General features: G+C 39.1%; 1 protein-coding gene across 2 annotated transcripts in view; it reads right to left on the bottom strand.

Moving 5' to 3' along the window:
* The window catches only part of tango6 (transport and golgi organization 6 homolog (Drosophila)), a 48,441-nt gene that overhangs the window by 23,506 nt on the left and 4,320 nt on the right, over positions 1-20,615 (bottom strand). For both annotated transcript variants that reach the window (XM_066713978.1, XM_066713979.1), the window contains 11 exons: positions 18,898-19,048; positions 17,455-17,591; positions 16,448-16,610; positions 15,529-15,596; positions 13,592-13,704; positions 12,630-12,806; positions 12,326-12,452; positions 8,791-8,985; positions 7,989-8,123; positions 6,715-7,281; positions 3,558-3,615 (listed from right to left, as the gene is read on the bottom strand). In XM_066713978.1, the coding sequence (XP_066570075.1) occupies positions 3,558-3,615; positions 6,715-7,281; positions 7,989-8,123; positions 8,791-8,985; positions 12,326-12,452; positions 12,630-12,806; positions 13,592-13,704; positions 15,529-15,596; positions 16,448-16,610; positions 17,455-17,591; positions 18,898-19,048 (1,891 nt within the window). The remainder of the gene's footprint in view (positions 1-3,557; positions 3,616-6,714; positions 7,282-7,988; positions 8,124-8,790; positions 8,986-12,325; positions 12,453-12,629; positions 12,807-13,591; positions 13,705-15,528; positions 15,597-16,447; positions 16,611-17,454; positions 17,592-18,897; positions 19,049-20,615) is intronic.

Here is a 20,615-nt window from a genome sequence, read left to right as displayed (position 1 = left end):
CAGAAAAACAAACATCACCCTACAATGTAGCTATGGCCTTAACTACAACATTCACCTTATACTGCCAGTTACTGCAATCCACCTCACTATAGGCACAGTATTTCAAATGTTTGGGAATGCCAAGTAATCTATAGGAGATTATATTGGACAAAGAGGTTTTTGCCTAAAAGCAAGCAAGCATGTTGGCTAAGCATTTACATTAATATACACAAAAATTAGACAGCCAGGGTGGCGGTGGTGATAATAGATAAATAATGTTTTCAGTATAACATGTCTTGGTCGGCCTCCCTCCAAACACATCAAACTCTTAATGGAGTTTTCCAATTGCTGCACAGTGAGTAAAAGGCAGAGAGTAAAATCCATCAAATTAATCAGAGCCTTCAGGCTATTACTTATGTTTCACTGTTATCTTTATCAAGCGAGCAGCATTATTGCTCTTCCAAAATTTAGTAATACTTAAGTGAAAACTTTCACAACTCACACACTTTCTAAGCCTGGGATGTATCTACCGGGACAAAACAAGCCACTGTTGCAGCTCTTATGACGCAGTGAATGAAGATGACTTCAAAGAAAGGGTTTTAGAACAGACAGGAATGATTCAGAACAAAAACCAGACCTCCGTAATTGAGAGCTTCTTACACAATTAGGGTAAAGCTTTGACAAGTATGGAGTTTGTTCATTGGAGAGCATAAACATTACACAGATTATATTATATAAACAGCAGGTGACTCACCGCTCTGAAAACGGACTCGGCAATATTACTAATCTGAATTGCGCAATTTACACCTTTGTAGTCATGAGAACAATTTTGGTTGGTTAGTAAAGTTGGGCCAAGTGAGACATAACTGTGACACTTATTACCCACAGACTAATGTCAGCTCTCAGGTACACAGATTTATTTCATTTTCCTTTTTTTCCTTTTGTTGGTTCTATGAAAGTTATCTTGTCATGGTAATGTCCCTTAAATACCAAATATACCAAAATACAAAGTCCTATAAATGTCACCCACTACCACTGTGAAATTGAAATTCGATCTTCTTAAGTTGAGATCAGTCATCAGATTTATAGTCTCAGACACAAATTCACAGGTTTTCTACAGAGTATTGGCTGTTTGATTATACTACAGGTGGTAATTTCAACTGGATATTTCGAACACCTCAAGTACCTTATCTAACTTGCATGTAAATAAATAAGTTATAAATACATTACATCAAATGCAAATGAGCTGGGTTTTCATCTGGTCTTCCAACCATTCTCCCATACTTCTGCTGAGTCAGGCTTTCTGTTATAATAAATGTTATTGTTCCTTCTTGACTGGATTTTGGGTATATTTATGTAGCATTTGAAAGTGTTTTAACAGCAGCAGCTATGCTCAGCCAGTCCTGAAAGGCTACTAGAAACATGTATTCTGTAAACTGGGTTGCTCTTTGCTTTTTGTCACACTTTCATCTATTAAACCGGTGATCAAGCAATTCATTAAAAACAATCAACAAAAAGCCATTTACACACACAATCAGAAGCCAGAAATACCTTGTGTGGACAGGGAAAATAAGCTTTTACATGAGGTTTTGACCACAAAGATTTAAGATTTATTTTTAATTTTTCAGAAAATAAAACATTACTTGATTAGTTTTCTGAAATAATTTCCTGTGGGTATTAATAATAAACATCAAATACTTACCTGAAGGGAAAGTGATCTTATGTGGCAAGAATGACTATAATTACATTAAGATAATAAATTAGTGAAATATTCTTATGGGGATATTTAGGGCTTGTGTTACTTGGAGCCTAAAGGCTTGTCCTTGTCTGTACGAGTTCCTTTGGGGTCCTCCAACCCCCAACCATTGAGGTTTACTTTCTTTCTGAAAACAGCTAGAAGAATGTGGCACACAGGAATTCAAATAAGCTTCAGATAGAATAGTCTGTGAGCTGAATGGCCCATCTGCAATGCAGTGCTGAGCATAAAGCCCTCATTGCCACACACTGGTATAGGATAGGGACTACTGGTCAGCTAATTTACACCCTTGGTGCTTCTTCAATTAGGGATGAATGTTATGCTTGCGTTTGTCCAGGATAATTTGGAAAACGTAGCCGAGACCAAAGCAATGAGGTGAAAATAAACAGCAGAGCTCTGAGTGAAGTTGTGTAGTTCAAAATCATCCATGGATTGGGGCTTTTCATTACAATATGCACTGCCCTTCAGAATGACATTATAGTTAAAAACAAGCACAACTGCAAATATATATTATATCTCGTCTTAGAGTGTTAAAATAACCAGTATAGAGAAATTTTGCAATGCATTTTAATTTCAATATAAGTTCAGGATAAAATAACTATTAAATTAAAAATATATAATTTAATTGCTGTGTTGAATAATCATGAGAACAGAAAGGTCAGTTTGATTACGCCACATTTATTCGTTTCTTACATTTAAATAATGCATTTGCATTGACATCTGCATACAAAGTTGTGTAAATGTGTCCACAGGCACTGAGAATACAGCGGAAGGCAGATTAAATGTTTAAGGCGCTACTCTCTCGCTTTATGACCTCCTCAAACAGAGGGAGCAAGTGAAAGGCTTTGGGATCCCATTGCATATCCGTAACTTTTTCAACATTGTTTCAGTAGCTATGGAGCTGTGAATAAGTCTAGGAAAAACAGCCCGGCTGTGACTGTGTATCGGATTGTGTTTAAATCGCTATGAGAAAAGAGAAAAGCAGTGCTCATATCTGTGGGAACCGGGGGGTTTGAACCTGCCGAAATGTTCATGGAAACAGGTTTGTTTTCTTTGCGCTCAAAAAGCTTTGTTTTTTTTATAGTCTGAGTCTAAATATCTACCGGAGGCAGTGTGACTCTTTCTCAGGAATACAATCTAACGTTCTGAGACAAATAAAACACCCCCCAGCATTTTCCCATTTCTTTCTTTGTAATGTGGGTACAAGTGTATTCCTGCATTTGTTTCTGTGTTGCCAATTTCAAACTACTAAACATTTGATAGCCCGTCCATTAAAACACAAATCATATTTCATATGGGGAAAGTAGAACATATGCTTTTTTTAGATAAGGTAAGTCTATCTGTGCTGAACCGTGTGCTGGAGAGAGAGCTTCAGTGTCAATGTACCTCTTCATAACGTTGGCAGTATGGAAACGGATATCAAGAGCCATGCAAAGATAATGTAAGTTTACAGATATAATGGGTTTAAACACATCTTCTTTTTATGCTTGGTCCAAATGTTTCCAAGTTTATTTTTTATTATCCCATATTAAGACCACAAGGACGAGGCCATCGCAACCCCCACACTCGGTGGAATGAGCCAAAGCTGCTGCAAAGGTTCGGTTTGGGGTGGAGGAGGGAGGGAAAGCAATGAATGCTGGGAAAATGTGTTTGTTGCCCGGTTGGGGGTGATCTCCTTACAAAATTCAGTTCAAACTCCATTTATTTAAAGGTTTATGTATTTTATGTATGTATTAATTGTATGGTTTGGTGCTGTGTGGTCAACGCAAACATAAAACTAAGTAACAGATTTCTTATGAAGTATTCCAATTTTTCCTCCTACCTTGAATAGCTGACAGATACACAAAGGGATCCTCATGTTCCAAATTCTCCAAAAACAACTGAAATGTAAAGATAATGAGAAAATATATTAATACAATAATGTGACAATGAAAAAGTAACCTTTACTAAACTTTTAGAATAAAAAAACAAGTCAAACAGGAACACCTGAAGGCACTATCTCCTATTGTTTTCTGTAAATCATAAAATACATAAAAACCAGAAAGACATTCATTTCCATGATGGACATAGTAGTAAGTCTAATTGTATACTTGTCCTTTGTCTGAACTGCTGAAGGAAAAACAAATTTTCAAAATACATTCAGAAGCGTTTTAAAGAGAACAAATCTCTGTTGAGATTAGTCTTTTAAACCTGAAATGTAGGCGATGACTACCGGTAGTACACCAAATGAAGGCACAAATATTTATAAACTCACAGGATGATCAAAGCTTTTTGCTCCAGGGCAAAGTATGCTCTAGTTCAAACTATAAATGCTCTACCCAAACACTGACTTATTTTCCAGAACTATGATGAATCAGGAGTATAGAACGTAAAAACATGTATATATACACCCATCCTTTTAAATCCTTGGAAAAACAGCATTTTATTCAAAAACTTTGACATCCTGAATAAATGCTTCATGCTGAAACTTCTGCTACGTGAGCTGAAACGAGAAGGCCGCCACTCAACTCTAGGAAAGGCATTGATACTAACTTGCCTCTTAAGAATGGAAGTTGTCCATGAAATATTCACCATCTCATGAACTACAATAAACAGCAACTGAAGCGTTGGTTAGACACTACTAGCTGATAAAGGATCTAGGGCTATATCCCTAATTAAAAAAGCATTTATTTTGAAATTAAAACAGCTGATTTTATGTGAGGAAGGGGCTCTTCACAAAGCCAAATCCATTAACATAAAGTCGAAATTCTGAAGGGAGTCCCCCCCACCCAACTCCTACCCCCCAGCTAACCCTCCCTTCCTGCACAAGGTCATGTCTGACTCCTACAGCATTATGTCAGAGGGGAGCCCAGTTACACAGCAATGAGACAACACTAATTAAAAAGAATATTAAATGAGAGACAATTGGCAACACCCAATTAACCAAGTCCACAGTGAATTGAGTCCCCCTGGCATCGCTGTGCTGCCCTCACAAATATTATTAATTTAAAGCCAAGTATTGAAGTACACCGTTCAGCCATAACATTATGACCACCTGACTAATATTGTGTAGGTCCCCATTTTGCCGCCAACACAGCCCTGACCCGTCGAGGCATGGACTCCACTAGACCTCTGAAGGTGTGCTGTGGTATCTGGCACCAAGACGTTAGCAGCAGATCCTTTAAGTCCTGTAAGTTGCGAGGTGGGGCCTCCATGGATCGGACTTGTTTGTCCAGCACATCCCACAGATGCTCGATTGGATTGAGATCTGGGGAATTTGGAGGCCAAGTCAACACCTTGAACTTGTGATTCATCAGACCAGGCCACCTTCTTCCACTGCTCCGTGGTCCAGTTCTGATGCTCACGTGCCCATTGTAGGCGCTTTCAGCAGTGGACAGGGGTCAGCATGGGCACCCTGACTGGTCTGTGGCTACGCAGCCCCATACGCAACAAACTGAGATGCACTGTGTGTTCTGACACCTTTCTATCAGAACCAACATTCACTTTTTCAGCAATCTGAGCTACAGTAGCTCGTCTGTTGGATCGGACCACACTGGCCAGCCTTCGCTCCACACGTGCAATGAGCCTTGGCCGCCCATGACCCTGTCGCCGGTTCACAGCTTTTCCTTCCTTGGACCACTTTTGATAGGTACTGACCACTGCAGACCGGGAACACCCCACAAGAGCTGCAGTTTTGGAGATGCTCTGACCCAGTCATCTAGCCATCACTATTTGGCCCTTGTCAAAGTCGCTCAGATCCTTACGCTTGCCCATTTTTCCTGCTTCTAACACATCAACTTTGAGGACAAAATGTTCACTTGCTGCCTAATATATCCCACCCACTGACAGGTGCCCTGATAACGAGATTATCAGTGTTATTCACTTCACCTGTCAGTGGGCATAATGTTATGGCTGATCGGTGTACATAACAACCTTAATTGACCTCCCTGTATTTTGTAAGCAACTGTAACATATTCACTTCCCATACCGTGATTCACAGCATCTGTAAGAACAGATTGAGCCAAGATGGCTTAGCAGCCAAGCAATTGTTCAATAGAAATTTTATAGAATTTTACGGTTTCATTAGTCAATTCAAGTACAATTGAGGTACAAATTCAACTTGAGGACTGAGTAATCCACAAGCACATACATTAGTAAAAAAACATCTTAAAAAAAACATCTACATCAAAAATTACTTTACAAACCAAAATGATCAGGGTTTAATTTAATTCACCTGAAGAATTCAAGAAAGTATGTGCAGGTGTCAGTTAAATCGGAGGCTCACAAAGATGTCTTTATATCTTTCGAAGAATAGTTTTCATCCAAATTTAGAACAGAATAAATTAAATCTGCAATAGGAAATATTATATTAATGATGCAATAGTAAATTGATCTCTTTATGCACTCCAATGACCAACCAGATATTGAGAAGCTCAATAAATGTTTAATAAACTGTTAAAAATATGCTGATAAATCTGAGATTGACGTGACCTGAATTTCAAAAGGTTTGAAATTAAACACCATATGTGGGGGAAAAATAAAAGTGTAAACAATGACTAAGTTTACACTAGAACTATGGTGACACAATGAATGGAGAGATATCCAAAGTCTATGGTAACACACAACGGGTTGGGTGTTAATAACAATGTTTGCAGACTGATTATAAGGCATGGTTTAAAGTATTTCACAACTATTTATTACCACTTTTTCTGCCTGATTTCATGCTTGAAATTCTGCTTGAATTTTAACTGGCTAAAGTAGGAAACTTTGGTATTCAACAGAGAATCCGGAAAAGCTTTCCAAAAGGTGTCTAGGAGGAAGTGCTCCTTCAGAAGTACACTACAATTGTGTTGCCCTCACAACGGTCTTTGGCGCTTCTCCATGTCAATTTCTCTCCTACTTCGACAAGTGTAATCAGGTCCTGCTTTTAACAGGAAAGTAGAACACACACACACATACAGATTAGGCTCAAAGCCCAGGAAAAAAGGGCATGAACTTACAGTCAGGATTTTTTCCTGGGAATTCAGAGCTTGAGCCTCCTTTTTGTGTACCATGGAAGTCAGTGTCCTCAGGGCGAAAGCTCTCGTAGGGATATCCGGGTCGTAGGCTTCCAGCACACACTCAGAGAAGTGTTTCCTAGGCTGTAGAGGAGGAGGGTCGGGTCTGCTGGGTCTGAGCCCTTGCATGTCTGCAGGATGCGATGGTGGTCCCTCAGGTGGGGCCAGGCTTTCTGTGCCCGTGTCTTGCCCTCCAGCCATCACACTACCAGCCTTCATGCCTGCTCCCCTCTCCACTGGCCTCTTAGCCTGCTCTCTCTGCCTTGCCGTCTCTTCGTCCTGCTTTGCCTCTGTGGCGGCCGTATCAGAGCCCGCGGTTCTGTTGCTGCTTTCCGAGGAGCCGCTCCGAGCTGCTCTGACCATGCTGTCGGCCATGTAGGCGCCATGCGTGGCGATGGTGGCTCGCAGATCCGTGGCCAACTCCTGGACGAGTGTGTCGGGGTGCTGCCGAGAGACGAGGTCTAGAAGAGGCAGCAGGACCGCCATTGCAGTGTAATCTTCAGACTTTAGCTGGAAGCACAAACACCACAGGAAGCAATTGAAAGGAACATTAATGGCAAGGGCATCTTTTAATTACAAAATGCCACTCAGGTCAAGGCAAAACGAGTTAAGAATGAATGTTTCACATGAAATAGGTTAAACGTTAAATGTTTCAAGCTGTGACTCATTGAGCTCTCTATACAAATGTATCACCACTTCTCCAACTACAACTATGCTTGAAGCCCTAAGGCCTACGACACACCCTGACCCACCCTTACTAAATAAATGTCAATCACAGAGCCCATTACACATGTACCTGCACTAAATCAACTACGCATTTATATACTGTATTCCCTCCGGCCTTTCTCCCAAACATTAATGTAATAAATACCCCCTGAACACACTTTAAAATCAAATTAAGTCTGCAGTAAACTTAAAGTCACTAAAGCCCATAATTGAGTAGCAATTGCACTGCAGGTTGGAGTGTAACCTTTATAAAACATTACTGTAACTCATTTTTGGGAATAATTCCATAATTTGCATCTGAATATGAATTCCCCAAAAAGTATTTCTGCTGAACACATACTTCTTTTTGTCTGAGGACACTACTTCTACTCTGCATTTTTGCTTTATGCTTAATACAATGTAATCCAGTATAATATCAATTATAGAGCAATTTTAAGTGGCCTTGGCTAAAGGCAGGTGCCAAATTAATAACACTTGGTCCATATACATACCTTAGCAGCTCCCCCAAGCATGGTAGCCACGAGCCCCAGTCCCATTGTGAGAGTCTGAGTCTCCACCGTCCCCTCGATGCCTCTCTCCAGACAGGCACAGACTCTCCGAAGCATGGCAGCAATGAATTCCACCACCTGGGCGTGGAAAAGCATTGTGCCCAGAAAGGAAAAAAAATTACAGACTGGTTAGTACTATGAGCAGGTGAGATGGAGAGGAGGTGTCCCTTTTCTTAAGCTGCCTTTTAGAAATCAAGGTTAGGAGATCACAGGGGCAGGAATTTGCATGTTGACAGTATCTTGATTTGCTCTATAATGATTCAATTATTAAAAAGGTCATGATTAAACAGGCATGTTCCCCAGGCTAAAGCGGTTTATTACAAAGGAAAAACAGATTAACCTTAAATTTGGCAGCATCTCTTCATCTCTTTATTAATTCACACTACAGAAACTACCCATGTGTTATTTGCGTTTCAAGTGGGGCTTATAAAGAGAAATGACTGGCAATCCTAAATTTCAATACATAAATAAATACAGGTGTATACGGAGATAAACAGAGAAGAGACTCCTTCGTTGCACTAGAAACTCAAGTCAGCACCACATTTATATACTTCCCCATAACTTTTCATCCTCTCATCCTCTGAAGCCTTTCCAGACACTTCAGTTTAGCTAGAGTAATAATCTCACATGGCACAAAGGCTAAGCGGAAACCTAAACAAACAGATCTCTCTGGACACGAGAGGAAGGCAACGGGTCCACAAAGACGGAGTACGAACAACACCTGTAAAGGAATCTGGGCACTGACCTGGCCGGGGTTGTGCAGTAGTGTGTGGGAGAGTTTCTCACACATCACTGCCAGCACCTGTAACACGAGGAGCCTCTGCTCTTGCTTGGCGGTGCATTGCTCTTGGTACATCTCCAGCTGCAGCAGGCTCATGCTGGATGTGGGCACAGCCTCTTCCTCTGCCTCCTCCACCTCTTCTGCCAAGCTCGTCAGCTCCTGCAACAGAAATAACCCAAAAATGAACATACAGGGTGTAAATCTCCTTCTGCTTGTAAAATACTATACAGAACACACAAAACAAGACAGCAGGGTTCATTAGCAGATTATGCTCCAGTTATATAAATTCATGTTCAGGACATTTTGCAAACATTGCATATTTGCAGTCACCCAGGGGCTGGCACACAACTACGGCACGACCACATCGAATGCACCCAAATAGTCTATAAAAGTCTGCACGGAGAATAAAGTTCATTGAACCCATCAGAGGTCACAAATGTCGGCAAGCAAAAGGGATCAATTACACCTGAATCCATTTGCTGCCACATCATTTTAAATAACGCCAATACACATTCAATTTCATCTACCAGCAGCTGTTGAAACATGAGGCAGTCTTTCTCTGGAAGTAGCAAAATCTATAAAGAGCCCCGGAGATGCAATCAGGAGATGAGCACTTGGGATTTATACACACCTGAATGCAAATCGTAATGCCCTAAAACTGCTATCGATTTCCTTATTGAGAAAAAGTAGTCTGCTGACTTCCTTCAAACAACCTTCTCTTAATTTTCTTATAACCCATTCATAAACTAAACTAGAGAAATGGCCAACGCTCTGCCTTCCAAATAACACTCCTATCCATAACCTTCTGCAATTCCAGTAAAATGATAATATTAACATACCCACAGAAAGAGCAAACAAAGTCCAAAGATCAAGATCAAAGGAAAACTGAGTCCAGGAGCAACTATAGCAGGTCACTAAACAAGCCTTATTTAATGAAGGCCAATTAATTAATACGTTGAAGCATAATTTAATCCAATTAGATGGCAAGTTTACATTTGGGTTAGATTTTTTGGTGCTACCTAGGATATTTATATTTGCCATTACTGTAGCATCACCCATATCTGTAATAAAAAATAGGGCTGTCAATTCAGACCCTGATGATCTAACTAATCTGAATCTTAAATCATACCCAGGTCTTGTAAGAGGATCATAAGAGGATGTGTCTTTCCATTGTTTTATATACATTTCATATATTTAAAAGACCAAAATCAGTCATTAAAAATACAAACAAAAATAAATAGAAAAAGCTAACCATTATTTCTTAGCAGACACCTTTACCCAGGGTGACATAGTCATCAGAAGAAACTTTTTTAAGTATTACAAAATACAGTAACTACAATAAAAATAAAAATGACAACACCATATTTCCACAGATGGCAATATGAGAAAGGAATGTGTCCTCTCAGAGCCTGGGCCTGATGTGGCACCATTAACACAGGCATCTGGGTTAAGGAAATGATTACAATTAGCCACTGTAGTCGATTCAGATGATCAACTGTGGCAAACATATTCCTCTCAACAGCTAGGTTTTCTGGTCAATATTTCATAGGAACCAGTTCTCCAAGGAGATAGAAAAACAGTAGCTGTTTCCCCATGTACCAACTATGACTAATACAGTATGTTTAGAGTTGCAAAGATCACTCATATCCCTCATTTAGAAAAAATAATAATAATTTCAACACGTTGAGTCTAATGTGGATTCAATACTTGGCAGATGGCATAATAATTCCAGTATTTACTTTTTAATAGTCTCCAGACTGTTTAATTCCGAATCGATTGCACAGAAGCTTTGCAAACTCTTGCTGAATTGCTGAAAAGGTTTTCTTAAATACTATAGTGTTTCTATTTGTAGCTTTTCCAGCTTTTCTCTTGGTCAGACTTCTATTAGTGTTCTTTATTGTAAATGATTGATGTGCTCTATTTATGGCATGGCATGAATACATTGGGCTGTATTGGAGAAACTCACACCTACAGGTATTGATCTGACTCTGAAATTGTAGTTTCTGGTTTCACTGGCTTACTGATGCCCCACAACTTTCTCCAGATAAATGTAGTTAAACACCCATTCAAGTTTGCAAAACTTCCTGGGATTACACACTGAATTACAGCTGCCCAAACCCATGCCTTCTGCAAATGCATCAACACATCATCAAGTATATCATATTAATATCCATACTTTCAACTTTGGGGATTTTTTTCCCCACATCAATGAGACCCAACCAAGAATAGAAATATGAATTTCAACTTACATACCATAAATTCTTTAGACAGGATTTACATCAATATCAGTGGCTAGGTTTTTGTTATTTTTGGTCAAAGACAATATTCTGCATATTCTAGGCAAATTATTATAAGACAAACAAAGGTGTACCGCACACACACACACAACATTACTGTGTGGGTGTGGGTTAACACAGACAGGATAGGGGTAACACAGTCCTCTGTGACTGGACTCCAGAGAACATTTAAATATGATTTGTACCGATTTAATTACTGATTGCACATCTTAGCATTTATTCCAGAACTTGGTGCTGCAATATTGCTGTCTCCAAGCCAGCCATGGTAATAAGATGTTGCACTTTGCCTTTGATCGGTGCGCTTCATTTGAGAACGCCAGCAAGGCACTCGGAGACCACAGAAGGGGAATTGGCTGCACAGAACAGTGCTTGGGAAAACCTGTCGGTGCTGTGATTAGGTTGATAACAGTTTGACACACTATCATTATTTACTCACCGTTCTTAATTGCCCCACAGACTTGTTAGCAATAAAGATTTTGTGCTGGGAAAAATGAGGCATTGTTTCATAATTACAGTTTACTGAGGAGAAAGCCTTCAGTGTTTCAGGACTAATATACAGAAGGGAAGGTCACCTGGTGCCAGCATTGCTACAAATCTTAGAAACCTACCATAAAATATTTTTTCACAGTGATTTTATATTTCAAGTTTATTATTTTTAATCAGTTTGTTTTAGTCTGTTTCATAGAGCACTACACTTAGTTAAATAATCATTACCTTTACAGAAAAGTAAATATTTTAAATGTATGAAAAATACATATTTAGGCTTAACAAAACATAGAACAAAACAATGCATCCAGTATTTGCCTGGTGGATGTCAAAATAAATGCAGGGCTTTTAAATGCAAGTTATTATGAAGTTTAGTTGCATAAAATAATATATATTATATAAACCTGTGGCACAGTAACAAGATCTAAAAGATATGCAGCCCAATCTATATATATAAAAAATAAACCAAAAGGCCCAAGAAACATATAAGATGGGACTAAATTATTCCATTGATGCACTTTATGTTTTTCTTTGCGACTCATCAACAGAAACCTGACCCAGGCCAGTCGTCCCTGCTTTTGAATGGTGGACTATAGCCACGACTACAAACTGAAGAGCTCGGGCAAACCAAAGAAAAACAATATCCAGTTGCCCTTGGAAGGAGTAGAAGCAGAAACCCCCCACTTTGGTGTAGCTCATCCTCACAGCACAGTTACCTTCAGAAGACTGATGAAGAAGTCCCCCGGCAGATCGCTTTCCTCTAGACTGGCCAGCAGGTCCACAACACACTCCACTCGCCACTGCTCGAAGGACAGCTTCTCATAAAGGGCATCGTCTTCATCACTGAGAGAGACAAGCAAAAGGCTTCTTCTGCTGCTGTACTCCACTTGCCCTGCTGCTGTCATTGCTAATTACATTTCAACCACTATACCCATCCCTGATCTACACAGCCTGTCCTTTTAACCACAAATTAAAAAGTCTACACAGCATGAGAAATCTATATAAAATGATATGGGTTACCTGATAAGCTCTCTCAGAGAAACTCTGGCTCCTCCGTCGCTGCCAGGTAAGAACTGGTAAACAGGTAAGTTGCCAGTACGTTGCCCGCTCAAACTGCACAGTTGCTCCAGCACACCGATCGCAACATTCGTGTCCGTTTTCAAGAGAAACCACTGCAAGATCTCATGGCAGGGGGAGCTTACAAGAAAAGAAAGGACGGGCACTTTAGTAACCCAAGGTTTCCTCATGGTCCAGCGTAGTAAAGCTCAGTGAAAACCAACCCACAGAACACCTATTTAAAACTCTAGTAAAACCCAAATCCTACAGAAAATGTACCAACTTGCATAATGGAAGTTCAAGTTCAACACTGAATTGTCATGCTATTCTTCGCAATGCCAAGTTCTTTCTGTATATAATGTATTGTAATGGTATTTCTAAATAAGACTGATGTACCAGTCATAACTCAAATTGATTTCAAAGCTAGGCAAAAGCCTTGAGTTTTTGTAGCCCATGAAAGAGAGTTAAAATGAATGCAAGATAAGTATAACTCTAATATAGTGTATTTGAGACGCTGATAAAAAAGTTTTCTGCTGGTGAACTGTTCTTGCTTTATATTATTTCATCCTGAAGGACATTTTTATGGTAATTATTTAACTTATACTACATTTTGTTTGGCTTATTTTACATTTATGATGTAGCAATGAGCAGCTTTGTTGTAAAAGGCTTTAATTAATTGTTTGGTACAGTAAATGTCTTGTTTCAGCATGGGAATGGTGCACATTTTTTTTTTTGTTTTTACAAAATGTACATTATATTTATTATTGAGATAATGATTAGTGTACCATACAACATTTCAGGATTCAGGACAAAAGCAAAAAGAAAGATGGGATAATTGTTAAATACTTTTCTTGCCTGCTACTAAAAAAATCCTCTTTATGCCTGGACTACAGAAAAAAATAGTAATATAAATATGGAAAACTCACCGTAAATGAGACACATTTTGCTTGGTGAAACAGTACAAGGAGAAGATAACTGGAATTACATTTCCAAGGGCCTTCAACAAAGCTGGAGTGGGGCTATTCCCAACAACGCAGACCTGAGAGGTACATAATTAGAGGCGGATTAGCATTTGGAAGCATAGAATCAAAAACCTGCACGTGTTCGTGTCTGAATAATATATGTTCATATAGTAATTAAGTTAAAATGGATACCCTATGATTAATGCCCGTGGCTTCAAGTGGTTTAAGACCGCGATGAATGAGATGGTGAATTATGCATGTTTTCATCTTCATTAGGCTTAACAGATACACCCCAGTGATTGATAAAGCAAGCTCAATATTCATGCGTCTGTATTTGTATGCAGTGTGAAGGCTTTTATCCATCTCCTGCATTGGCATTTTTATGTTGTATAAACTAGACATGATCAGATTAGAGCATCATAACCTACCAAAACAAAAGAAACAAGTAGTTTCAGCAGTCAGTCAGCTACATTCAATAATTATTATTTATTTGACTACTGGTCTGTTTACACTTAGCACAAAAGTGCGGTGTTCATTGATATTAAAATTGATATTAAATTCTTCCTCAGGCATCTATGCATATACATTATTACTATTATTATTATTAGTAATGCTACAAATGGTCTGATTTTGTCAATGGTTACCATATAAGGAAATATGCTACAGCTACCATCATAGGCAATCTCTGTGATATAGAGGTGAATAATAATTCAACTTCAACAGCCATTTAAGCTGCAACTAAAGAGAATCAATACGCATTCCATAACACATGGGCTTCTAAAGATACTTTCCCAGGGAAAGTCAATAAAGTACTACATTTCCAGATTCAACAAACAAGCAACTAAACAAACAAACAAGCAAGAGGTTCATAGCCATTGCAAATTCAGGCAGACCCCTCCAACATTCAGCAAGTCGGGTTTTCTAAAAGCAAACTTGGCAGGGAAGCAGTAAAAACAGATTAAAGTTTTGACCGTGTCTACACAGCGGACCACTATATGCGGCAGAGCAGAGAGGTGCCTCGGGCCGTATTGATATTCTTCTGGCAGTTGCTCCAGTGGCACACACAGACCTCAGTAAGCAGCTTGTGGCTGTAGGAATTCTTTAACTAACCATCGAACACAGTGCATATTTATAGAACATGTTTAATTAATAAATAAATAAATAAATAAATAAATAAATACAAATATGGAGGTTTATCTTTCCCAAAAGGAGACACTTGTAAGACAGCAGACTGACATCAAAAGGAATTAAACGTGGAAGCATCATTATTATTTTAAATCACCAATATATCAATGATCCATTCCTTTTGGGCTAATCCTGGTGTCAGTCAGCTATAACATTGCTTTGATTCAGACCAGCAATGTTTTAATGCTTCTCACACCCCATAGTTATTTCTCCAAAACCATGTTCCACTATTGTTGCCGTGAAACACCTTTGTTAGACAGTTTGACTAATGTGTGGGTGCAATGTTTAGCCACGTGAGAAAATAAAGTCAGGCCCAAAAATTACAGACGGCTAAACCCCCCACAAATTTTTTGGAAACTTGCAGTTACTTGCCACAAAGTCAAAGGAAATGTGTATTGTGGCTGCTAGTGTAATGCTTACATATAAGTGGAGTTAATGTACAGAGTGAAAAACATTGTTTTGGACAGCAGAGGAGAGCCAGGCCTAGTGGCCAGGCAAATTAACTGGAAAATTAATGGAAAATTGAACACTTAAAACACAATAAACACTATTGAATCAATGCCTCTCCTATCACTAATACTGGACACTGAAATGCCTTGACCACACAACATCATGAGAGCTCTCGGCAGCTCTTCTTTACATGTTGTTAAAAACATCGCTATCAGAAATCCTGAATTTAGACAAATGAAAATTAAAAGATTGTGTTTTACATTTACCTTAAAAAGATCCTCAATGCACTGCGAGAGATCAGACTCGCTCACAGACACCATACTCGGTTTCTCCTCTGTTGGAAAAGAACAAACGAACAAATACCTGAAATAAGCAATGCCTCGGCCGAAGTCTTAGAATGCCTTTCCTTCCCAACCGTTCAGCCCCTTCCTAAACTCCCACACTCCCCATTATTCACAGCTTTGGGAATGGTTCCTTAAAATAAAACTTGAAATTGTAAATCTCAGCAGTGGAAACCTTAATACATCCGTTGGAGATGTTCAATAAATTACTCATAGATAATTCTCAACAGCACTGTGGAACGAGATACTTTTCTCTTCACGCCAAGAGAAACCCAGGGGGCTTTTTGCTGTGAAAGAAAGTCAATACGCATTAAACACACAGGCATGGAAAGCCATTGCTCAGTTTCTTCATACTCAGCCAACAAACTGAGGGTTTAAAAAAAGAAGCGGTTTGTAAAATAATTAAGCCGTCTAATTTTAGAACAACAACAAATTGGCCACGGTTAATTTTGGAAACTTTATTCTCTTGCGGTTTTATGCGAGAACAGAAAATCCATGATTATAAAATTAGAGACTTGATTAAGCAGTCTTTATTTCTCTCAGGCAAATGAGCTGAATGTATGTACCTAGACATTATAAAACTTGTCTAAATTATGATTTAAATAATACATTCTTGCAAAATAAATAAATAGGGAAAGAGTTGTACAATGGTATTTATGTTTGAGAAAATCAGAAATGCCACGACTGGATACAAGGACAAGGAGACAAGTGGCAGCAAAGCTGAGGAGCAAAATGTACTGAATGTCTTCGTCTCATTTGTTAACTGTTCAATGTTTTGATGTGTAATGATTTGTATGATTATTAATACTATTTTGTATGAAACTGGGCACTGTGTTGTGCTAACCTGCAAGAGTGAGACAGCGGAGGAGGGGAGAGAGTAACGGTGTGAGGAGGTGCTCGTCTGCCAGGGAGTGCTGCTGCTGGATCATGGAGAGTACGGTGGTGGTGGCCACGCGCTGAAACTGCAGGGCCGTCAGCTTGTCGCGGATGTGCAACAGCTCCAGAACCTGCTCAGGCAGACAACAACAAACAAAACACTGGCGACAAGGAACTGCACTTAGGCCCACTTTTCCTATGTCTTCTGAGCTTTGCAATCTGAGCTCATGGGTATATAATTGGGCTAATTACTTAATTAGAACCATTTAAATGTGAGAGCTTTAATAGCTATAGATTTCTAGTTACCAATAACATTTCTAAGGCACTTAAAGTCCCAAAACATTTTAAGAACTGCAAACAATGCAAAAGGTTTACAGTATTTTGAAAGATTATCAGTTTAACTTGGGGTCTAATTAAGTAATTAAAAGCTTAGTTGGAACAGGAGCAAGGAGAGACTGTATGTCCAGGGGACCTAGCTTTGGAAACACTGGCTTAGTCTATTAAAGAGCTACAATTTTCACTTCAATAAAAAAAATGTGTTTTATAATAGTCTAATATTCAATCGATTTGTTTCTATTATTTGATTAATCGAGATACAGCATTATCAATGCTTTTAATAATGTTATACTCAACATAGCCTCTATGCCATAATTAATACATTTACATGGTGTAACAAAATATAATTTTTGGTCAGAATAGGAACTATTTGTTAAGAAATGCAAATCTGTTCAATTTTGTATCTCTTGCTGATACAAAAGGAAGAAACATACAAATTGGAGTATTATTTTAAAGCATTTAACAAAACATAATTCCAATGCTTGTTTTAAAGCATACATAAATACACCAAACTTTAAAAATATGCACAAGAACCGTGCATTAACTGTCATATTGTTTAGTTCCACCAAATTAATTTTGTCTCTTCTGAAATAAGAGACTTAAGTGTTTTTTCTCATTTGTTTGTGTAAACATCTTTACCTGAGGGCACACCTGCCTGTAATAGTCGTCCACTGACAGAGACTGCTGGGGGCAGGCCGACAATATCCTGGCCACAGAGTCACACTTCCTCCAGTCCGATGCAGCTGCTTCTGCGTCCATCCCTCCCACTGCCCCTGCTGTCAAAGAAGACAAATATTAGGGCCTTAACAAAGAAAACACAGCAGTACAAACACAATGTAGCATTTGGACTTGCATGTATACAGGGTGGGCTATTTTTATCTGACACAGAAGTAGACCTGTGGTACCGTGTATGGTATATAGTGAAGTAGACTCGCTATAGTGTGAAGCAATTCCCCATGCTTGAACATCTGCTATAATAAAAATATGCTTTACTTTGCTCAGTTTTCTTTCGTGACATATTCATCATATTTAATTGCCCACTCTGTATTTTAGGTCATATGAATAAGTGGCACTACAATATGCTTTTAAGGGTGAATATAGGGCTGCTTCACTTTACAAAATCTGCATTAACTGTATTCTAGAAAGATGTTGACACACTTCCTACTCAACGACCAAAATAAAAACGATGTTACTCGGTTAATCACACAGGTTTCTATGCAGCGGGGCTTTTCAGTCCTAGACTTTGATTATCCCTCCTCTTCTGGTCTTAATGCCAGTTTGGCTCGTTGTTATTACAAGACTTAACTGAAAAGCAAACCTTTTAAATCATTAGCCACTTTTTTGCTGAGTTAGGCATTTGATTTTATAAACATCTTTTACATGGGAGATTATTATAAATAATGATTGCCTCACTCAATATTCTAACTTTCCCTTTTCTGTTTATTCTGTAATAGAAATGCATTTGTTTGGTTCAATAGTGTAATGCTACGCCTGTCTCAACAATGCTACAAGCAAAACACATTTGAATTGTCTTCCTTTGATAGGGAAACATAAGACCCACAGCCTGGTTTTCTGTTCAGAGAGAGTGACGAATCACAGCATCTTCAAAGGGTGGAGAAACCTTAACCAGCCCTGACATCACACTTTCATGACTAAAAAGACTTCTGCTTTCTTTTGTTAAGGACAGGGTGCAGAAAGTGTATTTCATTTGTGTGTATGAATCCAGAGCCCTAACCACTACTCCGCACTGCCACTTTCATCTACAGTGCTGCATGTATACCTATATCCACATCTGCTGCAGAAAACAGATTCCCAAACAACTGCCTCTTTAGGCTGCATCACACAATTGTGCTTCATTGATGATTACACAAAAACAGAGTATGAAATTACAAGATAACAGTAACAATATTCTGTTTCCAATAAATTCCCTGTGGACCAAATTAAATCAAAATGAAGTGACACTGGCTTTGTTTGCATCTTGCGTGTCATCTCCCAAACGTTGCCTTCCATGATTGGGTTTGATCCAGACCCAGACAAATACACTTTTCAATGGGATCAGTAGCATGCCTTCGACTCCAGTACCTCCAGCTCCTTCCAGAATCCCCCTGACTACCGCCTGCACCCCGCTGGGCTGGGCGAGTCTGTCCGAGAGCAGCTGCCCACACAGGCTTCTCAGCCAAGGAGGCGCTGGGGCCAGGGGCTGCCTGGAGCCCCTCACTGCACCGAGCTTCACCTGCGAGAAGAAAACACGTTAGCGGAGTCCTCAAGGAATTACCATTTTTCGCAATTGACCTTGGCTGTACATTTCAGGGAATGCAGTGCTGTGCAGTTCTAATTTCTGGAACAGAAACCTGACATACTAATGCAAAAAATACATTGTAAAACTAAAACATTATTACAAAATAGAATAGTAATATGCAGACAGGAAAGAGATCTCTTAACGTGAGGACTGCGTGCAGTGGTGTGAATATTATGTATCTTAGTACAGCCTTCTAACTGGGCAGCAGCATGCGATTAACAAAGGAAAATAAGATCTTAGCTACTGAAATGGTGTGAGAGCTCAGTGCGATTCCTGCTCTGGTTTACATAGTGCTTTAAAGTTATTTTAAACCTGAGGGAATGGTTGACCCTACCTGAAGGGTTAATATAACTGATCAATGCTTTTCTTTAATATGTGTAACACTGCTTTTTAATATGAATGTTCAATGCTTTTCTGAATACATATAATCATTGCTTTTATTCTGTGTGTAAGATTAATTCTATTTACATGCAAGGAGCACACTGTCCTTTGGTCCATTGTCTTCTGAGCATTTGTGAATGCCAAGTTTAAACGAGAACCCACCGAATTCGATGAGAACAAGATCTCGATACCATGTGCTGAGCAGCTCCTACATCTTAGGACGAGATAAAAGTTTCTAGTTTAAGATGTAGCAAGTTGTGGAATTTTCCCAGAATGTTTTATTGGCTGTTTTGCTTCTGTACCACTGCCTACTCCAACTGGAAGCCACTCTGTGGTAATAGAACTGCTTGTAACCAGGAAATCAACAGGCCTAGTGGTCCTAACCAGACGCAGGATCTCTGTGTGAATTCATTCAAAAATAAAGCTAATTGACTGATACTCCTGAGCCAAGAAATTATTTCCATGCCCATAAGGGACATGCTCCTCTTTTACCTCAGGAAATAGAGTTGCCTCTTCCGATTTTCCCCCAAGCAGTGTCCTGACAATAGAAAAGTACTCCCTGGGAATTCCCAGTCACAGCCAACAATGGCAAAATTAGTGTGCTCCAGACACCCATTTCTACCCAACAGTTGTAGCTGCACTAAACATATGATGGCATGCAAAACAATTAGCCTTCAAAAATAAATAGATTAATCATAATGACAAATCCAACATAGTGGGATAGGGTTAATTTAACTTACCATAAAATATAGCAACAATTGTTAATTAGTATCAGGCACACCCTGCTACTGAAGAGACATTCAATTTGGGGACTTTGTGTTTATTCGCCCACGTAATGTTGGCACTGAATATACTTCACATTACTCACTGCACAACACTTGAAGTTTACAGTTGTTTCGATTCACGTTTGATAGTACTGCGTTTGAAACTGCACTGGCTGGAAATGCAACAGAACTGACGATGGGCGGACGTGAGAAACAGACAAATGCGGAGAGGGTATGGTTATGAATGTGGGATTACTGGAAGTTATCATAATATTGTGGGAGAAAACAACCCCAATTCCACATATTCACATTTGCTCAATACAAAATAAATACCAGCTGATATTACTAGGTCTATT

This window comes from Amia ocellicauda, chromosome 9 (assembly GCF_036373705.1).
Source record: "Amia ocellicauda isolate fAmiCal2 chromosome 9, fAmiCal2.hap1, whole genome shotgun sequence".
In the NCBI taxonomy this organism is placed as follows: domain Eukaryota; kingdom Metazoa; phylum Chordata; class Actinopteri; order Amiiformes; family Amiidae; genus Amia; species Amia ocellicauda.
This window is presented reverse-complemented; position numbering and strand designations above follow the sequence as displayed.